General features: G+C 46.2%; 1 protein-coding gene across 1 annotated transcript in view; it reads left to right on the plus strand.

Moving 5' to 3' along the window:
• Positions 1 to 21,931, plus strand: part of acox3 (acyl-CoA oxidase 3, pristanoyl) — a 37,126-nt gene extending 15,195 nt beyond the window's left edge. The window contains exons 16-19 of the mRNA XM_086197016.1: positions 503 to 677; positions 864 to 931; positions 1,956 to 2,042; positions 21,300 to 21,931. Of these exons, the coding sequence (XP_086053142.1) occupies positions 503 to 677; positions 864 to 931; positions 1,956 to 2,042; positions 21,300 to 21,419 (450 nt within the window). The 3' untranslated portion in view covers positions 21,420 to 21,931. The remainder of the gene's footprint in view (positions 1 to 502; positions 678 to 863; positions 932 to 1,955; positions 2,043 to 21,299) is intronic.
• The last annotated feature ends 1,816 nt before the right edge of the window (positions 21,932 to 23,747 follow it).

Here is a 23,747-nt window from a genome sequence, read left to right on the forward strand (position 1 = left end):
TGCATATTTTCTTGGGACAAGATGTTAGTTATAGTGGACATCAGAAGAACAGAACCAGATTACAAGTCAACGCTTAAAGTTGCTGGTTGAGATTCTGCTGCTCTAGACTATCGTCATGAAGACATAGTGACCACTGCGTGCAGACATTACATGTCTTTCCTCTCCAGTCTTGTATTTGTTGCCTGATGTTATGCTCATGTGGGAGGAGCAAATAGATTAACCAAACAGGAATTTTTATATAAACTGTATAAACTGTTTATTGACCAACCAGAGGGCTTTTCAACACATATACCCTCACCCATTTATACACATTAATATACTGATATAGATGGCAACAGGAGACATTCTGGAGGAAATGGGCAACTCTGATTACCCGACAGCCACTTGACCACCTGATCCCTGCTGCCTCCGCTTATAATTTGGCTTCACTGTTCTGCTTTTCCCAATTGACTTTATTAGAGAAATAAAAAGCTGGGGCATTCTCTGTGTGTGTATTGGTCAGGTATACTTCTGTCGGTCACTGGCCATCACCTACATCGAACACGAGTGTCTGAAGAGGTTCCATGAACTGACCAGGAAGGAGGACACACCCCTAGGACTCAAACCTGTCCTCAGCAGACTATGTGCTCTCTACGGTCTCTGGAGCATTAGCAGCCACATGGCCACACTCTACCAGGGTATGAGCAGGATGAACATGTGACACACACAAGATGATGTTGATGTAGCTTACGTGAACATACATGGACCATAAATGACGGTGAAGGTAGTGTGGCCACATTCTACCATGGAATGATCACGGTGAACATGTGAACACAAACAGTAAATTATGTCGCTGTGGGTGATAAAGTGTTGCTCCCATGTAGGGAATTACCTGAGTGGAAGAGAGCCAGCAGAACTGATCCAAATGGCTATTGTGACCCTCTGTTCCCAGGTAAAAGACCACCCATCCCTGTCCATCTGGGTTATTCTCTCTTCACATGACTTCACTTCTACTCTACTACAGTCTCCTTATAAGGGACAGTTGATAGTCCAGTCTGTTGTAGTGATAAAGTAGGGGTAAAGTCAGGGGTGGGCTACATTTTATTCTGAGGGTCTTTATTTGACTAATGTCAGTGAAGAGTCATTTGTTGGACAATTGAATTCATTACACGAGTGTGTGTGCACTATTTGGTGAGTGTGTTACAGCATTTCATTGTGGATTTTTTTCATTGTTGATTCTTCAGTAGTCGACTCCTCCATAGAAGTATTCTTGCTGGTTGTTAGATTGAAAGACATCTTCAGGTTTTTTTGTTGTGGTACCTGCTTGCCAAAAAAATATTTCTGTTGTTGTTTCCTTGAATGCGGCAATACTCTCGTGGCAATCAAACAAAGGGCCTTGGACTGACACTTGTGCCTATATATTGTCCACAACTAGTCTCATTTTTGTGGCGATCTTTTTGACTGTGATTCTGTCATCACACCAGCTAATGTTACTAACATCAGTCGAGTGAGCAGGTACCAATATGAGGCCTTCAGCACCCTCTGTTGGAATTGAGTTTAGTAGGAGTATATATTATTATATTATCATTCACATAGAAATGAAGACACTAACAGCCTATTGCTTCAGGCATCCCACTAACTCAATTACAGCATGCTTATATTGGCTTGTTTATGCTAGTGTGGCAAGCACGGTCATCGCAACGACAAAAGTTAATCTTTCAAATTTTCATAAAATGAAAATAATAATGATAAAAAAATTGACAATAAAAATGTTTATCAACATTTTTGGGTGGATGATATATACAAAAGTAACATGACAGCCTACCTTTAATTGAATTCTTTGGAGACATTTTGTTTTCTTCAGAGATTGATGTTGGCAGGATTGAGATGGTCTGCAGACCAGTTTCTGACTGGCTGGTCAGCATAGAGGGTATGTATCTTAATGATCTTCAACATAACTTGTGCATCATTTTCAGCTTAAAGATGATGCGGTGGCACTGGTGGATGTACTGGCTCCTCCTGATTTCATCCTGAACTCTCCTATTGGCAACTCTGATGGTCAGGTAAGGACACACAATCACAAAATTATCGTGCCCCCAACATGGTGACAGAATCAAATCAGTGTAAAGATGGGTGTCACTGGTGGGATTGGTTAGGACTTATTGTGCAGATAAAAATGAATATCATACAGTGACATATACTGGGAAGAGCGTTGATAATGTCACCATGATTACGTATGGCAAGGCAAGGCAATTTTATTTGTATTGCCCCTTTTCACAAACAGTTTGTCTCAAAGGGCTTCACATGGCATCATAACAACATCCTCTGCCCTCAGACCCTCACATCGACTGAGGAAAAACTCCATAGAAAACCCTTTTAACAGGGAAAAATCTGAGAAACCTCAGGGTGAGCAACAGAGGAGGGATCCCTCACCCAGGACGGACAGACGTGCAGTAGATGTTGTGACAGACAAGAAAACAGTTTACAATGCAGAATGTGAGAAACACGGAAATGTTAATAACAGTTGAAGAAGGAAGCTTCTGGTAGGGGAGGCAGGGAGAGCAAGCCAGCTTGATGGGGGACTGGATGGCAGACTGGTTCATGGAAGGGGAGCGCGGGCCTGTGTAATAGTAGGGGATAAAAGGGGGGGCGGACGGAGCTCTGGTGGATATGTGGAAACAGAGAGACTGCGAGACACCAAGGCCAAACTACAAAGTGCAACAAGTAATGGTAATGGCAGTTCCAAAAATGTGCGGGGTGGAGAGGAGAGAGGGGGAGAGGAGAGAAGAGGAGGGGAGAGGGGGGGAGAGGAGAGGAGAGGAGGGGAGAGGAGGGGAGGGCTCCATGTTACCTGATGTGTCCCCCAGCAGTCTAAGCCTATAGCAGCATAGCTATCAATGGTTCAGAGCTACCTGAACCAGTCCTAACTGAAGGCTCTGTAATAAAGGAAAGTCTTAAGCCTGGACTTAAACGTAGTTAAAGTGTCTGCCTCTCTGACCCATGAAGAGAGCTGGTTCCACAGTAGAGGAGCCCGGTAACTAAAGGCTGTACCTCCCAGTCTGTTTTTAGAGATACTGGGAATCACTAAAAGACCTGCATTCTGGAAGCGGAGTGCTCTGGTAGGACAGTAGGGACTAATCAGTTCTTTCAAATAGCATGGAGCTTTATCATTGAGAGCCTTATAAGTCAGCAGAAGGATTTTGAAGTCGATTTCTAGATCCTACAGGAAGCCAGTGGAGAGAAGCTAAAGTGGGAGAGATGTGTTCTCTCTTCTTAACTCCCGTCAAAACCCTCGCTGCAGCGTTCTGGACCAGCTGGAGACTCTTTAGAGAGGATTTAGGACATCCTGACAATAGAGAGTTGCAGTGGTCCAGCCTAGAAGGGATAAATGCATGCACCAGTTTCTCAGCATCACTCTGGGAAAGGATATTCCTAATCTTAGCGATACTTCGCAGATGGAAGAAGGCGGTCCTCGTCACATGCTTTATGTGGGAGCTGAAGGAAAGGTCCTGGTCAAAAATGACTCCAAGGTTCCTTGCAGTTGTACTCTGGGTCAAGGTGATGCCATCTAGAGTAGTGATTCGATTAGAGAGCGTGTCCCTGAGGTGTTTAGGTCCAAACACGATGACCTCAGTTTTATCTGAATTTAGCATTAAGAAGTTAGAAGACATCCAGGATTTAATGTCTTTTAGGCAGTCTTGCAGATTAGTAAGACTTATTAGATACAAATAGCAACAGCAAAACTCAGTTTGACGCATGACTCAGAGTAGGTGAATTACCCCAAAAGCTGCTGAAGATTTTCCTGTTGGAACTTCAAGGCAAGGCAGTTTTATTTGTATAGCCCGTTTTCACAAACAGTTTGTCTCAAAGGGCTTCACATGGCATCATAACAACATCTTCTGCCCTTAGACCCTCACGTCGACTGAGGAAAAACTCTATAGGGAAACATGGAAAAATCTGAGAAACCTCAGGGTGAGCAACAGAGGAGGAATCCCTCACCCAGGACGGACAGACGTGCAGTAGATGTTGTTACAGACAAGAAAACAGTTTATAATACAAAATGTGCACTGGTAGACGGGGGGGGGGGGGGGGGGGCAGGGAGAGCGAGCCAGCTTGATGGGAGGACTAGATGACAGACTGGTTCATTCTCCAGGTTCACCGCTAGAGTTGTTGATCTGATTAGCCAGCTCTTATGTTTGTGGGACTCTACTGCTGTAGTTTCAATTTACAGCTCTTTGAATTACAGTGGTGTTTTAACTCTTGATAAAGCTAATGCAAAACCAAACTGTTGAATACATAATGGATGTCCACTCTGTGAACCACATTTATTTGATTCTACAAGAAAATAAAAGACATCAGATTCTCCCCTTTCTCGAAATAAATCAGTGGGTCAGATGACTTCAATTCATGTGGACGTGTCTCCTCCGCTTCTCTCTCTCCCACAGTCAGGAGGTGGCCTTGTGTAATTAAATGTGTCTGAGTTACAGTTGGCACAGTAAATAGAATCATACATTCACAGAGGGAAGTGTCGTGGCAGCATATCAGTAGTTTCTTCCTTGTCTCTGCTTCTACCATATTTCATCTGATTGCTTTTGGTAGGTCTGTAATACTGATGGACTGACTAGCGGTAATGGATGTAACACATATTTATGTCAATTTATTTTGTGATCCCATTATAAATTATAGTCATAATTCACCAAAAAAAAGCCAAAACAGCAGGAGAAAAACAATGAGCTCTGCAGGCACGAATGACTGCGGAAAACAGTGGTGAATGGGGCCCGGTACATGAGTAACTTCCGACAAAAAGGATAAATGATTGGACGAGGCTGAGGAGCAGAGCCACCAGGCAAAAAATTCTCCAGGGACGCAGAGCGGCTGACCGAGAACCAGCTCAGCAGGCGAAGCATCAAGGTCCTCCTTCGCGGCTGAATGCAACCCGAGCATAGCCCAAGGTAAACTGTCCACCCAGTTACCATCTGAGAGTGCAGCACGCAGCGCTGCCTTAAGCAACTGGTGAAATCGCTCACACAAACCATTAGCCTGAGGGTGGTACGCGGTAGTGCAGTGCACCTGCACACCCAGTGATTGCGCAAATGCTGACCAGAGCTCTGACACAAACTGGGGGCCCCTGTCTGAGGTGATATCTGATGGAGTACCAACATGAGTGACCCAGGACGACAGAAACGTGCGTGCGACGTCCAAGGACGTGGTGGAGGGCAGAGGGAAAACCTCTGGCCAACTGGTGGTCTGATCCACTATAGTGAGAAGGTGCAAAAAGCCCTTCAAAGGAGGTGGAGGGCCCACTGGGTCCACATGCACGTGGTCCAAACATCTAACCGGAATCAGAAACAGTTCAAGGGGCAACTTTGTGTGCTGGTGAACTGCTACTGCTACAGCTGCTACTGAGGCCAAGCCAGACAAACTTGGAACTTAGCAACTTCACCAACAACCACACTCTAGGGCAGGGGTGGGCAATCATGTGCCATGGAGGGCCGTGTGTATGCAGGTTTTCCTTCCAACCAAACACTTTAACAGGTGATTCCACTGATTAACACTCTTCTGTGGCTGAAGGTGTGTTAATCAGTGGAATCACCTGTTAAAGTGTTTGGTTGGAAGGAAAACCTGCATACACACGGCCCTCCATGGCACATGATTGCCCACCCCTGCTCTAGGGTGTGAGAGGGACTGCATCGACTTGAAAACTCGACGGCACCAGGCTACCAAAACAACAGGGCGGGGACGACCAGTGGAGACATCGCAGAGAAGGGCGTGGCTGCCTTCCTGCACCACTGTGTCCTCTAGTTTCAGGCCGGTGTGCATTGTCCTAAGGGCAAGAACATCCGGGTCTCCTGACTGGTTGGCTGCCATAGCAGAGAAATCCATCCCCAGGACTACAGGACACACTAGCACACGCAACAGACAATAAGCAAGAGGGATCGACTTCCCGGCCATGTGCCGAATGTCCATTGTGAACTCAGAGATGGCCGCCAGGTGGTGCTGCTGACGAGCAGACCACGACTCATTAACTTTGGACATGGCGAAAGTCAGCGGCTTATGATCCACATGATCTGTGAAGGAGCGACCTTCCAGCAGGAAACGGAAATGATGGGTTGTAAGGTGCAGTGCCAACTGCTGCCGGTCAAAAATGTTGTACTTGCGCTCGCTATCTCTTAGTTTTCGGCTGAAAACGTGGCTGCCACGCATTTGCAACGTGCTGCTCAACCACTGCCCCAACAACTATATCCAACACGTTGGTCATCAAAGTTATGGGTGCAGCAGGTTCGGGGTGAGCGAGGAGGGCTGTGTTAACAAGGGCACTCTTAGCTCCCTCAAAGGCATGGACACGTTCAGGAGTCTGGCCAACAGGGTCGTTTGCCTTCATAAGCCGCAGGGCTCCGTACAGTGGCTGAAGGAGATGGGCGGCATGAGGGAGAAAACGGTTATAGAAATTCACCATGCCCAAGAACTCCTGCAACGCCCTGACAGAGACTGGGCGGGGAAAGTCTGCTACCACCTGCACCTTAGAAGGCAATGGGACATGGGAAATGCGGTGACCTAAGAAATTGATAACTGGCAGTCCAAAGTGACACTTGGCCAGGTTGACTATCAGGCCGTGTTTGTCCAGACAATGGAAAACTGGTTTCAGATGCGCCAGGTGCTCTTCAACTGATGGACTGGCCACCAATATGTCGTCCAGATAAACGAAAACAAAGGCCAGGTCATGCAACACCGAGTCCATCAGGAATCATATGGAAAGTTTGTGCTGCCCCTTTCAGGCCAAAAGGCACGCGCATGAACTCAAAAAGTTTGAATGATGTGATCACCACGGTCTTGGGCGTGTCCTCTGTGCGCACAGGAACCTAGTGATAGCTGCATACGAGGTCCACCTTCGAGAAAAACGCCAGGCGCGTGGAGAAGTCTTGTATGTGGGGGATGGGATAGTGATCATTCGCAGTCACGTTGTTCAAGCGGCGAAAGTTGCCGCAGGGCCGCCATGACCCATCCCCCTTCGGCACCATGTGAAGCGGTGAAGCCCACGGACTGTTGGAACGCCTGCTGCTACATGGAGTCTTCCATGGTGATTCCACGCAGGTGGAACAGCGCCGGCTGTGAGAGATGGGGCGGTGTGGACAAAGTGGAGTCACACTTCATCTGCTCAAACATGTTCAAGTCGGGGTCACCAATGTGGCAGGATGAGGAAAAACCAGGAGACGAAGGCGAGTTTTGACTTCATTTATGCCCAACCAAAAACCAACTGAAACAGGAACAACTTGACCAAAAGCCAGGGAACGTAAACCAGGCCTCCCAGCTCACAGCCCTGCTGGGTGAGAGGCATAGCCCCTGGTGTCTGCCACAATGTACTGTATTGGCCCAAATATAAGATGGCCCTGATTATAAGACGACCCCCTCTTTTTCAAGACTTAAGTTTGAAAAAAGACTTTTTGAACACCAAATTAATTTTTATACAGAAAATAATTACAGTACATCTGAAACAAATGATTATAACAATATATTTGAGAGAAAAAGTATGTTATTTTGCCTCATTCAAATCTTAATATCTGAACATTTAAATATGTAAACTAAAGTGCAATCACATCCGCAAATGAATGGCTTCTGGTTTTTGAAATGTAAATAAACCAATCTATTGTGATAAAACAAAAAAATTGCAATAACTGCATTAACCATCAAAGTGAAGTCTAACTGTAACTGTAGTCTTGAAACAAATCTGAATAAGGAAAAACATTGTAATAAAATAATGCAAACTGGTTAAACTTGAGAGTAGCTGAGATCTGTCATGACAGAACATTACTCCTCACAAACATCCTCTGCCTCGCTGTGCTCAGTGTCACTGTCCTCACTCCCATCCTCTAGCTCCGCTGGTTCCTCCCATAGCACGTCATCCTCACTGCTGTCCAGGGCATTTGATATACAACATTTTTTAAACCCGTGGATGATGCTCTTTGGGGAAACTGCATCCCATGCTTGGAAGATCCACTCACAGAGCAAACGTACCGAAGGCTTCTGAATCTTTCCTGTCGGTGTGAGTGCGTGATCACCAGACAGGAGCCACTCTGTGTATTTCTTTCGCAGATTGTCTTTGAATGGTTTGTTGACCACAACATCCAACACCTGCAGCTGACTTGTCATTCCCCCCGGACGTTCATCGCCTTCACTTGTTTTTTGACTGGATCAGACAAGTGTCCACGAAATGCATCCAAAATCAGCATGTTCCTCTTTTTTCTGAGTCCCCCACGCCATCTGCCCCACACAACCTTGAGCCAGTCCACTACAAGCTCAGTCTCCATCCAGCCCTTTTCCTGGGCACGTACAATAATGCCTGCTGGCATCGCCTCCTTAGGTACTGTCTTACGTTTTAAAACCACATACGGAGGGAGTTTGGTTCCGTCTGCGAGGCAGGCTAACATGATGGTAACGCGGCTCTTCTCATTTCCAGTGGATTTTATAATAACTGATTTCTCACCTTTCTTGTGTACAGTGACAGGTGTTGGCATGTCAAAAAACACAGGTGTCTGATCAGCATTGCCAATCTGATCCAGTGGGTAAGAGTGCTTTTTCCTTAAGTTGATTACATAGCGCTGAAAAGACGACAGCTTCTCTCCAAAGTCAGAGGGCAGGCGCTGGGCTAGACTTGTTCTGCGTCGCAGCGTTAGTCCGTTACGCCACATCATTCTTTTACACCAGCCGAGGCTTGCTTTGAAGTCAGCGGTGGGTATGTTTAGCTCTTTGGCTATTTCCACGGCCTTGAGCTGAATGACAGCTCTGCTGATGGGCATCCCGTCCTTTTGTTTCTCGTCCACGTACGCGCACACCCTCCTGTCAAGTTCTTGGAAGCGGCCGCTCTGAGGACCACGGAAAGCTTTTCTCTGACTTTGAGCATTTTTTAGGTGATCTTTTTGAGCTCTCCATCTCCGTACATTACACTCTGTGACACCATATTTCACAGCCGCTTTGCAATTGTTTGAAGACTCTGCCTCATTTATCACCATCATCTTGAAGTTTACATCATAACTTCTCCTCAGCTGCCGGTTAACCTGGCCGATCTTCGACCCACTTTTCTCCAGATTGTCGCTACGTTTCTCCATGTTCTGTTATCTCTTCTATTATTTTCTTCTCTTTTCTTTCTTACCGCTATTTTTTATTTTTCTTCTTCGTGCTACCGCTATTTTTATTTTTATTCTTCGTGACAGGGGTTCGCTTTGGCCTGGGGAGTCAAGTTCAGCATTCGCTTCAATGATATCTGGCGCCATCTAGCGTCGTGAATGGGTATAATGTCTAGACCCCGAATATAAGACGACCCCCACTTTTTCAGTCTTATTTCAATGCAAAAAACACTGTCTTATATTCGGGCCAATACGGTAAGTATTTTAGTTTCAAATTCATGGTGAAAATCTACAATTGATTCGTGGCCAGTTTTTGACAGAATTGTGATGTTGTGCTCTTCAGCATGGTCAATGGACTGTCCAGATGAGTCATAAACTGGGACATCCACTCATAACCTTGATAATGTCACTATGATTATGTATTCCAAAGTGTAATTTATATGTTCAAAGTCAAAATGTCACCAGCCATGAGTCAACATGAAAGTTTGAAAATTGCTTTAGAACGCAGTGGGTGGGTTTTGTGTAACTAATACAACAGATTTGGATTACTGTAAGAGTTTGTTTGTATCTAAGAGAAAATACTAAATAAAAAAGGTTGGTGAATCTTGCAAATTCTTGTAAATCAGGCAAATAGGGGAATTGCCCCAGAGGTTCTGACATGAGGCCCATTGTTTTAAAGTCAGTCCGAGGTCAGGGGTAGGCTCTGGTGGCCTCCAGGAAATTAATGTAAAGTGTTTGTGTTTGAGTTGTTGTCCCCCAGCTCACCCCAGGAGTCAGACAGTATTGTAGGTTTTGCCTCCTCTGTCCATCCCTCTCAGCTTGTCTCTGGGATGTTAAGCCCATTACTGGAAGATGACTGCAAAGTCTTGGCTACGTCTCAGCCTCTTCCACGAACACACACTCATTGTTGAGTAAAGATGATTGATGATGACTCCACTCCGTCTGAGTGTCGTCAGTTCAGGATTCTACAAATGTAGTGTCCTGACTTGAAGGACACATAAACCACTTGTTTGTTACTTTTCTTATCCATTTCCATCCACATTTCCTTAGATTCAAATGCATGACATGACTGGCTGAGTAAGAACCATCTCATGTCGGTGTTGCTTCTAATCAGCCAACTTTTTTTTTATCTTAAGTAATATATTCTGTCTGTAATTGTTTAATCTTTTCTCAGCGTTTGTCTATGTCTTGTTTGAGGTGAAGTGGTAATCTTGTTCTGTCCTGCTACTGAGTTTGACCTCACGTCCCAAAAAAAGGGGGGCACATAGTTATCAGTATATTGTGACAAACTGCTGTTTGTCAGTAATAGTATGTATACAGTAGACAACAGATTTCGAATATTAACATTTTTTTAAAATTAAATTCTTCATTCTTTGAGTAAGCTTTGGTCCGTCGCCTGGTTTCCAGCTGTGAAAAGGAATTCTTGACATGGTTACATGTATTATTTTTGCTCTTTTTTTGGAAGAGGAAGCAGTTTCCAGTAACACTATGAGACAATATGTTGGTGCATTATATCATTCCCTCACTGCACATTCTCAAGTATTAAATAAAGACACATGTCTTCTCAGATTCATAACTAAGTCACACAATTTGAGTACAAAAATGTGATACAGCTTGAAGGTTTTTACCAGATCACAGATAAATATTCAAGATGTATAACCAATTCTTCTTATAATTTAGTTTTTTAGATTGCTTGTCAATCATTATGTGACTCCTCCTGCTGGTAATCTGCCAGAAAACCAATACAGACAAAGAAAAAGAAGTGGACTTTGTTGCAGTTGGGAGAGGACTTAGAAAGTCAGACAGACACACTTGTTTCAATAGTTATTGTTTTGATTCGATGTGGGGGATGGATTGGCACAGTTAGAAATACTATAACACTCAATTCAAATGGATTTGTAACAAGTGTTGCTCATAATTATTATCGTGTCTGACAGTTATGAAATTGGAATAATGATGGACATAGTGGGGGTGATGACAGCATTTCAGAGCCAATAGGCTTTCGCACAAGCCAGAAGATGTCCTTTTCCATGTTATGTAATAAGTGGAGAGCAACAGCCATGCCTAGCCCGGAAAAGTGTCAAGTTAGTATGGATAAATGAGTACTGGAGGACAGAGGCACTAAGCGCATCATGGGAGATTCCCAGACAGAATACGCCTATAGTGGCATATCTAAGAGCTAGGCTAGGCCAGCCCTAACTGGAAGCTTGATCAAAAGGAAGATTTGAAATCTACTCTTAAATGTAGAGAGGGTGTCTGTGTCCGGGAGTGAAACTGGAAGACGGGTCCACAGGAGAGGAGCGTGATAACTGCAGGCTCTGACTCCCATTCTGCTTTTGGAGATGTTAGAGAACAGTGTTGTTTTTGGCAGGAATTTTAGATTTAGTTTTAGTCTTAGTCTTTTGGACTAAATGCTTCTTAGTTTTAGTCACATTTTAGTCATTTCTGTCCTTGATAGTTTTAGTCTAGTTTTAGTAGATAAAAACTCAAAGGTTTTAGTCAAATGTCAAAGATACCTATAAGTAAAAGATATATGTGTATGTACGTAATAGGCCAATACAGGTATTAGAATGAAGCACACTGAAACTGATCTAACTTTCATAGGTGAGTTTTTCCCCCTCTTTTTCTTTCTCTACCTTTTACTTTTATTATTTTGTTGCAGATGCAGACAACACACTGGCACACAATATGAGTATTGTATCACAATCACATATGATTAAACAAAAAAATAAAAGCGCACTTGACTTCCATATGAAGTAGGATGGGAACACAAAGTGGCTCCTAGTGCAATTCTACTAGAATATGAGGGTGGAGCAGCAGTCTTCTCTCTTCACAGCAAACAAGTTTCACAACCACAAGTCAAGTTCTAGAGACATTCAAATCTCAACATGGCCATGAATGGCTTTACAAATATGTATATATCAAAACAAATTTTTCTGCTCTACATATATAAAACAACTATTTATGGAAACCAAACAGAAGCAACGTGGAAGCACGGTAGGACCTGTACTATGGCTTTAGTCAAGTAACAACTTGCCGTTAGGTAGCCTACCGGTTCAATTTGAGGAAAGCGCTTCTCTCTAAAATGACTCTGGGTCTGTTACGACGGCCACGACTGAGGTCACCTGTAACGCTTAAGACTCTCTCAGCAAATGTTTGTAGTACTTTTTCCTGAGAGTTTGAAGCCTCAACATGACGAAGCTGTGGTGGCTCCGTCGTCTGACTCGTCTCCTTGGGCCCGTACAAGGCATTCTGTTTTATTTCCCTTGGACTGCATCTGAAGTTCGACCATAAATCATCCCTCTTTTTAAGACCACCCGACACGCTGCTGCTGCCATGGTGTGTGTCTCGTCTGCTGCAGACAGGCCCAGACTTGTCTCTGTGTGTGCGTGTTTGCGCACGCGAGAGGCTTTTAGTGCGTGTGTACTGATGATGGGGGCGTGACCATTAGGACCAACAGCTACAGCTGGCTCCATTCTGATGTTTGAACTCTTGATTGACATTGCACGCATGTTATACTTGGCGGGAAAAAAAACGCATGTTTTGAAACTTTGATCGTCCACCCACTAACAATTTAGTCTCGTCTCGTTATCGTCAGACGAAAATGCATACAATTTCATCACATTTTAGTCTTTACAGGGCTGTTAGAGAACCATAAGTAACCCTGCGTCCCGGGAGCATAGGGTTCTCGCTGGATAGGAAGGAATGATGAGCTCTGTCAGACAGGAAGAGGTTGGTTTGATGTGGTTACATTGAGAAGTACAACTGCTTGCCTTCTGCATAACAATGAAAATTAATTGAGTGTTTCCTCATTATGTGACCTAATTAAAGCAGATATATAGTGAAGAGTATTGGTCCAACCACAGGTACTTGTGGAACTCTGTAGCTAACTGTTGTGGTCACAGAAGCATCATCATTAACAAGCATGAATTGAGATTGACCATGTAAATATGACTGAAACTGGCTTAGTGCAGCTCCTTTCATGCCAATTACATGTTCACATCTTTATAACTGGACGTGATGATCAATCGTATCAAACGCTGCACTGAAATCGAACAAGACCAGCATAGAGACAAGTCCATCTGTTACACAAACACACAACACAGCATAATAAGGCAAACATCTGGAAAATACAGTTTTCCGTTGTCGAGTAGTACAAAATCAAACATGATTAAGTGATGATCTTATAAAAGTGAGTTCTACTGAAATGTAATGAAATTTTCAACTTAGGATGGGATCAAGAGTGTGGTTATGACAGAGAGTGGGTTTATATACAATTAATAGCAGCCAATTGAGTCTAAGAGAGAGATAAATGCAGTATCCAGTTTGTCATTATTGACATTCACATGATTATTGAGATCACTCTACAATAATGAGTCATCAATTTTAAGAACTAAACTGGAGATAAACTCTGAGAATTCAGATCGGAATTCAGAATATGGTCCAGCAGGGCAGTAAAAAATAAAAACTAGAAGTGGCTGTAGAGTATTCCAGACTTGATGAGACGGAATTGAAACTTATTTTAGGTTTGAGATTTATTAATAGGCTTCTGTCAAAAATGGTAGCAACACCACATTCTCAGCCAGAGCCTTAAGGAATATGAGTATTTATATGACTGGAAGGAGTGGATTCATTTTGCAAGGCTTCAGTAAGACAGACAAAGTCAATGTGATTGTCAAATATTAACTGATTTAGTAATACAGCGAGCGGCACGGTGGTGCAGTGGTTAGCACTGTCGCCTCACAGCATGAAGGTTCCGCCTGGCCCTGGCTCGGACATGGGGTCTTTCTGTGTGGAGTTTGCATGTTCTCCCTGTGCCTGCATGGGTTCTCTTTAGGTATTCTGGCTTCCTCCCACAGTCCAAAGACATGCCAATGAGGACTAGGCTAATTGGATACTCTAAGTTGACAGTAGGTGTGGCTGTAAGTGTGAATAGTAGTCTGTCTGTATGTGTTGGCCCTGCGATAGACTGATGACCAGTCCAGGGTGTTCCATGCCTCATGCCTGAAAGCTGATGGGATAGGCTCCAGCCCCCCTGCAACCCTTAACAGGTTAAGTGGACGAAAATGGATGGATGGATAGTAATTCAGCTTTTGATGCCAAAGATATTGTCCACATCTAATTCTCATAGTCTTTTGAATTAATTCAGTGGTATTGTTATTTTGTATTAGGTTATTCTGCTTGACTCCTCCTCTGTTTGTATTTGAATAAATGAACTGATTGGTCAGGCGCAGTCTCCTAGTGGTTTTGGGTGGGTAACTGCTCTTGTGGAAGCACAGAGAAGTGTGTAAAACAGAAGCTCCCTGAGCTTCAACTCTGGGTTGTAGGGGTTTTGGGTCTTTAATAAACTGGGCTATATTTCTAGAAATGAGAGCTGTCCCATCCCAAGATGGGATGAATGCGGGCTCTCGTAATCAGACTAGGTCTCCCCCAGCAAGTTTTCAAGTTATTGATGAAGCCCAAGTAATTTGCTGACACCACTTCAACAGTCAGTGGTTGAATGATGACATGCGGCCAAACATGTCATCACAGGGCAGATTTGTTAAGTCAAGAGAACATTAGGAGTTCAACATCCTCTTTGTAAATTACAGTGACTCTATATTAGTTTTAGTTATTAAGTTTAGTTACTTTCAGCGAGCAGTTTTAAATTTTATTCAGTATCACCTGCCCTGGCCCCAGGAATACAGTTGACTAAGGCAAGGCAAGGCAAGGCAATTTTATTTGTATAGCCCGTTTTCACAAACAGTTTGTCTCAAAGGGCTTTACATGGCATCATAACAACATCCTCTGCCCTTTAGACCCTCACATCGACTGAGGAAAAACTCCATAGGGAAAGAGGGAAAAATCTGAGAAACCTCAGGGTGAGCAACAGAGGAGGGATCCCACACCCAGGATGGACAGACATGCAGTAGATGTTGTTACAGACAAGAAAACAGTTTACAATATAAAATGTGGAAAACATGGAAATGTTAATAACAGTTGAAGAAGGAAGCTTCTGGTAGGGGAGGCAGGGAGAGCAAGCCAGCTTGATGGGGGACTGGATGGCAGACTGGTTCATGGGAGGGGAGCAACTAAGGTCGCTGGTGTTGCTAACGTCACGTTCCTCAAAATAGAACTGCTAATAAAACAGTTTGTGTCACTGAGTTGGGAAAACCTATAGAAACTTGAACTGATGGTTGGTCTCTCACAGTTGGCTTTTGCTTAGGACTATTCTTTCGGACAGTCACCCAGCCTCCACTGTTCCCTGGTTGCTCGGGTGCTACCAAGGGACAGCAGTTGATGTCACACACAGAGACAGAGAGAGGAGAGCGAGAGTGAGAAGCCATCGGTAGCTAAGAGAAATTGAGAAGGCCAGAAAATTGAAAGTAAAGGCAGAAAGACTATCCCTCCCTGACAGATGGTCTTTTTATGCTTTAGTAGAGTTAAAATATGTTTCCTGCCTGTTAAAAGGAAGGTTCTATTTCATCCGCGCTGTGCCCCCTTCCCTCAGTTGAAGTGTTTTGTTGATGAATATCGTTTGCCACTATGGATGGTAGTCATTGCTGTGTTGGCTGTGGGGCTCTTCTGCAGGCAGGTGATGGCCATGACCTCTGCCCAATGTGTCTCAGTCAGGATCATCTGATTGAGGCGTTGTCCGACAGTCAATGCATGAATTGCAGCTACATGCCACATGCACTGAGGGCTGCTAGATTGTCCCAGGTGGTAGGTGGGCCCTCAAGTCAGCTACCTCCGGCTCGCTCCACGCGTTCAAAACGCAGGGTTGAGCCTGCTACTGCTGCTGCACCCTCCAGGAAGAGGGCGAAATCAGGACGTATGCTTTCTTCGGAAGTAAGGCGACTGTCTGCGGAGTTGGCTGAGATGAGGTCCCTTCTACAAGCTGGTCACTCTGACACCCTTCTGGAGGCCCCAGAATCCACTCCACCAATGCCTGTGTTGGATCCAGAAGACGACGTTGTCCCTCTGGCAGCGTCGGCCTCTCACTTCCATGACGAAGATGGAAACGGGGCCTCTCAAGCCTCAGACCCTGGCTCCTTGCCCTCAGCTCAGAGCTGTTTGAGTGAGGCAGGTGATGGCTCCATGCAGGCCATTCTGTGTGCGGCCTTGGAGCGCCTGCGGCTGGACATACCACAGCAGGCTGAAGCGGCGTCTGAGAGCGGCGTCTGAGAGCGGCGTCTGAGAGCGCCTTCTTCACCGCTTTTGCTGTCCCCCCCTCACAGGAATATCTGAGGGAGTTACACGCTTGTTGGAGGGATACTGGGGCTCTTTCACATCTTTCAGCTGACGGTCGAGCCCTGGCGGCCTTGCATGGTGCTGCAGGAGCCAGCCGTCACATCCTTCATCGTGTCTCCCAACGAGGCACTGCGGGTGGCTGTCAGGTGCCCTCGACCTCACGGACGACCTTCTCGTAAGGGCTTACAACACTGGAGCACGTTCAGGCCGCATTGGCAACTCCTTGGCCCACCTTATGTTTGCGCTCTCCACTTCCCTTCAGGAAGGGGGGGCTGAGGCCACCTTCATCAGCTTCAGCGATGTGTCTCTGCAGGCTTTCGCTCTCATGTCCAGGGAACTCGGGCGTATGATGTCCTTCCTGGTCCAGACTCGCCGCCAAGTATGGCTTGCACAGTCCCCCCTGACGGAGGCGTGTAGGAGGACCCTCCGCAGCATTCCTGTGGAGCCAGGGGAAATATTCGGCTCTGATGCACTGGAGGAGCTGGAACGAGCTGTTCGAGTCCGGGAGACCAGTCGGCAGTTTTCAGGTCTCAGTAGGAGCGTGGACCCCCCCCCCCCCAGCAGGTCTGGGGCCCCCTTGGCTGCCTTGGGGCCCGTCCATCAGCGCAGTCTCGTGCTACTGGCGGTTATGGTCCTCAGCGTTCCGTGCAGAGGCAGACAAGGGATTTTCGGGGTGCTGATCACGTGCCCACGAGGCCATTTTGGGACCCGGACCCTAACCACCGCCGAACCCCGCCCGCCGTGTCTCCAGGGCCCCTCGGGGTCAGGGGCAAGGGACTGAGGCTCGGGGGCCGGCCGTCAGATACTTCTCCCACCAGCAGCTCAATCACTGGGCTGCTCATGCTTCGGACCCTTGGGTACTGTCCACCTTGTCCCAGGGGTACAGGCTTCAGTTCCAACGCCGGCCCCCTGTTAGCCAGGTCAAAATGACCATCATCAGGGACCTGGCAAAAGCCTCAGCACTAGACCAGGAGTTAGCCACCCTCCTGGCCAGGGGCGCGATCGAGCCTGTGGACCCTCTGGTGCACCCCAGGGGTTTTTATTCAAGGTAATTCCTTGTCACAAAGAAACTCAGTGGATTTCGCCCCATTTTAGACCTGCGGGGACTCAACCACTATGCGAAGGTCTTACCATTTCACATGGTGACCACAACAGAGGTCCTGCAAATCGTTGCCAATGGGGAATGGCTAGCATCCATAGACCTGAAGGACGCCTACTTCCATGTTCCCATCCCACATCACCACAGGCGGTTTCTGCACTTTGCCTACCGAGGTCGCCACTGGCAGTTCAGGGTTCTTCCATTCAGGCTCTCCCTCTCGCTGAGAGTGTTCACCAGGTGTGTTGCTGCAGCCCTCGCGCCTTTGCAGGCTCAGGGCATGTAAATATTGCCATACCTGGACGACTGGCTGATCTGTGCGCCATCTCCTAGGAGCCCACCTGCTCTCTCATGTTGCTCAGTTGGGTTGCAAGGTAAATGTAGAGAAAAGCTGCCTTGAGCCCTCTCAGACCATAACCTTCATTGGTGTGGCACTGGACACAAGAGCTATGAGGGCCTGCCCCTCCCCTCATCATGTGAACGATATCCTACAGCTTGTCACCCTCTTCCGCAGGGGCAGTTTACTGCCCTACGTCACTTTTCTACGTCTCTTGGGAAAGCTCACGTCGGTCTCAGCTGTCATTCCAATGGGCTTGCTGTCGATGCGTCCTTTGCAGAGGTGGCTGAACAGCTTTCACCTCAATGCCAAGTGGCACAGACACCTGAATCTCAGGGTGTCACCGCACTGTCTTCTCCCCCTGGCTCAGTGGCTGGACAGGGCTTATGTGTCCAGGGGCATCCCTATGGGCTCCATCCCATCCCGAAGAGAGGTTGTCACCACGGATACCTGCGCCGGGGGTTGGGGTGCAGTGTGGCAGAGCAGTACAGCGCAGGGAAGGTGGTCTGTGTGAGACCGCCCAGAACACATCAACGTGCTGGAGTTGCAAGCAGTGCATTTGGCCCTTCCTACCACACCTAAGAGGGAAGCATGTACTTGTGCAGTCAGACAACACCTTGGCCGTCTTCCATTTCAATCATGAGGGAGGCACCAAGTCTGCACGACTGTTGCAGGTGTCCCAGGGCCTCCTGACATGGGCGGCCCACCATCTGAGCAGCCTGCGGGCAATGTATGTGCCAGAGGAGCAGAACCAGCTGGCAGACCTCCTCTCCTGCCAGAAACCACCACCGGGGAAGTGGCATCTCCACCCAGAGGTGGTGCACACAATCTGGGACCTCTTCGGCAGGGCAGGAGTCTATCTTTTTGCCTCGGAGGACTCTACCCACTGTCCCCTCTGGTTCTCTCTCACAGAGTTGACCAGCCCTCTGGATCTGGATGCGCTGGCGCACCCATGGCCAGAGGGTCTGCTGTATGCTTTTCCGCCACTCCCTCTGATTCGGGGAGTGCTCCACAGGGTGCTTCAGGAGGGTCACAGGATATCGTTGGTGGCCCCCTTCTGGCCAGCACGGATGTGGAAGTGTTTGTGTTTCCTCTGCTCCACAAGCTCTGTTGCGGCACACCATGGCCCCTCACGGTCAGGAAGGACCTTCTATCTCAACTGGGAGGGCAGATCTGGCATCCCAACCCTCAGCGCCTGCAGCTGTGGGTCTGGCCGCTGGAGGAACCAAGCCACTGCTAGGTGGGTGTACTGATCGTGTCGGGCAGACTATCCTGAATGCCAGAGCACCATCCACCCGGTTGCAGTTTAGAAACAGGTGGAAGCTGTTCTCTGCGTGGTGTGCAAGCCGCGGTGAGGATCCAGTGCATTGCTCTGTGCAAATTATCCTAGAGTTTCTAAAGTCCCTCTTGGAGGGGGGTTGCTCGGCCTCATATTAGAAGTATATGTGGTGGCAATATCCTGTTGACACAGCAGGGTTGAGAATCACACAGTGGGAAGTCATAGCCTGGTGACACTCTTCCTGAGGGGGGCTCGTAGGCTATGCCCCCCCGAGAGTCCCATGGGCTCCAGCATGGGACCTGCCTGTTGTGCTGGATGCCTTGTGCCAACCCCCCTTTGAACCCTTAGAGCGGGCAGGGCTCAAGTGGCTGTCATATAAGTCTGCTTTTCTGCTGGCAGTTGTCTCGGCAAAGCGTTTTAGTCAGCTACACGCACTGTCAGTTAGGCCCTCGTTGCTGAGATGGAATTCAGATGGCTCAGGGGTCAACATTGTGGCTGAATGCGGCTTTTCTTCCAAAGGTGCTGTCTGGCCCACAGTTCAACCTTCTGTGAGACTTGCACGGTTTGACTCTCTGCCAGGGGGAGGGGGGACAGGCTGGAATTGTTGTGCGGGCCCTATTACTATATGTTGCAGCTACTGCTTGCATCCGGCGCTCAGACCAGTTCTTTGTGTGCCACGGTGGCCCTAACATTGGTTGCACTCTCTCGAAGCAGCGGCTCTCCCACTGGATAGTGGACGTCATACAACACGCGTATGAGGCGAATGACTGCCCCCCGCCATCTGATGTGAGGTGCCATTCCACCAGGACTGTTTCAACTTCATGGGCTGCCTTGAGAGGAGTTCCCCTGGAGGCTATATGTGCTGCCGCTTCATGGTTATTGCCTACCACCTTTACCAGGTTCTACAGGGTGAATGTAGCCACTCCCCATTCCCTGAGTACGATTCTCCGGAGTCCTCCGAGTCAACCCGATGAAGTGTGTACTGGGGATTCCTCGTGACTCTGCTGGTATTGGTCATTCAGTGCTTTGAGCATCGCCCTCTGGCGGTCAGCAGGGATGAAATAGAACGAGAGTTACGAATGTAACTGCGGTTCTATGAATCCGGAATGACCGCCAGAGCGTTCTGTCACTCAGAATCCTCGCGCTGTCGCGAGAAGGTTCTGTAGGAACAGAACCCCTGATGACACCGGAAGATTCACAGGTGACGTTGTTGGTATTCATACTCGGATTGCGCATGCGTGAAGGCAACATTCAGTGCTTTAAGCACCACCCTCTGGCGGTCATTCAGGATTCATAGAACCGCAGTTACATTCGTAACTCTCGTTTTCATTGCCACTGTTGTCTGATGTGCTTGCTCATGGAGAACTGTTGGATGTAAATTCATTGAAGGAGTGTGGTACTAGACCTGCTCTACTTGTAAAGTGTCATGAGATAACTTTTGTTGTGATTTGGAGCTTTATAAATAAAATTGACTTGACTTGACTTATCAAGTTAATTAATCTGCATAATAAAAAATCAATAACGATGATGGGACCTGAGCTAGCCCAACAAAGCACTGTGTTAGGCAACACACAGGAACTGGAAGTGAGGTGCCGTGCTTACCGCAGTACGTCGGCACATCCATCCATATTTGTCTCAAGTGTGTGTCCTGCAAGCATCTTGGCTGCTGTAGTTCTAAAGATTAACCCCCTAAAATTGGACATTGACACTCCTCTACTCATTCCTATTTATGTTGAAAATCTTTGGACAGTGATAATCTTGCAAATTGATTCAATTTTTGCCTCCTATTTTCCCTAAAAGAATAGTAGATAAAACACAGCTGAAGGTCAAAGGGTTACTAAGATTAAACCCCTTCATTGAACCATGGTGGTATGTGTCATCCTGCACCTCATTCCGGAAAGGCCAAGTTTACGAAGCACAAATTAATAGGTAGTTAGGGCAGTTTCTCCTGCTGCTTTGACTCATAAATTATTTGAGCTGAAACCACAGAAACTATCTTCCTGTGTCACTGTCACCTTCCACACCATAATTCATGTTGTTTATATTTGTGTTCTATCAGAAAAAGATGTGACTTCTGGACGACCCGTCAGTAATGATGGTGGTGGTTGCTGACTGGGAAGGATGGGCATGATTACTCATCAGAATTTAATCCTGTGTGTGTGTGTGTGTGTGTGTGTGTGTGTGTGTGTGTGTGTGCGTGCGTGCGTGCGTGTGTGCGTGCCCTCTGTTCTTCTGTTCTCTGTTGTGTCTCCCCAGCTCTACCAGAACCTGTGGTCGACGATAATGCAAGGCAGCCAGGTATTGGAGCGCCCGTACTGGTGGAGAGAGTTCTGCGCTGACAAACCTGCTGTTGGATCTCTGCGTCCTAAACTGTAAAAGATGTACAGATGCACACACACATACACTCACAATACGTGGGCGGCATGGCTCAGGGGTGGAGTGGCCGTCTAGCAACCAAAGGGTCGCTGGTTCGATCCTCGACCCCGGTGACCATGTCAAAGTGTCCTTGAGCAAGATACTGAACCCATAATTGCTCCTGATGAGTAGGTTGGCGCCTTGCATGGTAGCCTCCACCATCAGTGTGTGAATGTGTGTGTGAACGGGTGAATGAGATGACACTGTAAAGCGCTTTGAGTACCGCTAAGGTAGAAAAGCGCTATATAAAATTGAGTCCATTTACCATTTACCATTTACAATACAATGAATGTTAATAACAATTCCACATGTGCACTAGTTTCTGCCAAGTTTTGAAGAGTGTTATCATGGTTCATTGGTTAGTGTAGTCACAACACATCAGATCAGCTCCAGAACATGTAAACTGTTTGAACCAGATCAGCCCAACACGGTTTCATGTTTTTGACCATTAAAGTGCCTTTTGCATCCCTCCATCCGGCTTTGATTAAACCTCGCCCTGATAACACCAATGGTGGGACTATTAATAAAGATGGTGTCCTAGCCAAGCCAGAAAAACTGAGGCAAACAGGATTAACCTCTTGAACCCCCAAGCATAACCTGCCAGCAGGTTTGGATGGCCAGCATTGCACCTGACACTGAGACTGTAAACTCTGATTTGTGATATTTTATCAAAGTCACTTCATTATTTTTTTTTATTTAGTACATATGTCGTTAGCATGAACCAGATCATGAATAAACACACAATTTGGCAAACCTCATCTCGTGAATTAATGATCAGAACAGTCACACCAAAGTGATTCAGCTGAACTGCAGGACATAAAACACCTTTGACCTGTGCTACAAAGCAGGATAACTTCAGGCTCGATTTGGGATTTTCTGTACTTCCAAGGTAGCTGATTTCTCCAAAGCTTATTATGATGATTATATAATACAACATGCATATATGTATCCCCCGCATCATACATCCCTGCCACGGTAACTCCCTATTTGACTAAAAAATAGTTCATCTCTGCAGCACTCAATTGTAAACTACAGAAAGTTAATGCCAGGGTTCAGAACATGTGCTATATACACTCTAGGGAATGTTGAAAGCACTTGGAACCTTTTAACTCGATGCTGTTACTACTGTTCTACTAGTTAACTCCCTCTAGATGTGTGCATGGTTATCAGACTACATGTAGCATACTGCTTCATAAGAGTATAATAAGCCAATGAGTACCAGCTCTGCTAATGAACTCCTCTCTGTCGTCCTAGCCACACCCATTACCACACTTATGTCCCCCCTCAAATACTGATGCATCCTGGCTGAATGAATACAACAGGAGAACCTCCTGCTACACGTACATGCACACGCACGCACACTCAAACAAACTTCAGGTGTCTCGTTGGCTGTAGTTGTCTTCATACAAAGATCCATTTCAATGATGATGATGACCATCAAGGCCAAAAACCAGTTGTCTGCTTCATTGATGATAAATCTACTTTCATATGCTACAAGTTTACATACAGATTTTCTTATGTGGAACACAATCTGCTCCAAACTGACTGTGAAGTCACACCTTCTGATGTCATGAGTTCACAGAGCAAACTGTGACATGAACATGGGTAGCAGAGTGTGGTTCAAATATCCATCTGAAGGAACATTTTTGACTTAATGCTTTAAATTTCACCACTTCTCATGAATATCATGGGCATTTGATTTAGTTTTGTAACAGCTGATGATGGAAAATATTGTAATAACTCTACCAATCAGACTGGTCACTTGGTGTTCCACAGTAGACGTACAATAAAAACATGTATTACAGTACCATCCAGTGAGAAGACATACATTTAATGATGAAACACATTATACACAAATTATTATTGACACTGTATTCTATGTAATATTCAGTATAAACATTGTCTGTCAATCCCTCCCTCCCTGTAGGATGTTATAGGAGATTCTGAAAGGTGTGTTCGTAAATTGTCTTCAATGTTTTATCATCATTTTATAGTCAAATATAGGTACACATATTAAGGACCAGGTTACTAGATAATATGTGCACATATGAGGTACCAGTATTAATAGCTTTAAAATTAATAATCTGAAAGACTTCTTAGGTTTCTTGTAGGTTGGCAGAGTTATGGAAGTAATGTGATTGTGTGTCTGCTACCAGGCTGATTATGATTAACTGGTTGAGGGTTGAACCTCAGCCAGGAATATCAATTTTGTCTTGTTGAAGAATAACAGGGAATAATACATGGCTCTGTATGGATAATCTCTGATATGTCTAATAGTAGTTGTGGAAC

Source organism: Aulostomus chinensis, chromosome 24 (assembly GCF_037954235.1).
Source record: "Aulostomus chinensis isolate RoL2024-O1b breed Wild chromosome 24, RoL_Achi_v1.0, whole genome shotgun sequence".
Lineage (NCBI taxonomy): Eukaryota > Metazoa > Chordata > Actinopteri > Syngnathiformes > Aulostomidae > Aulostomus > Aulostomus chinensis.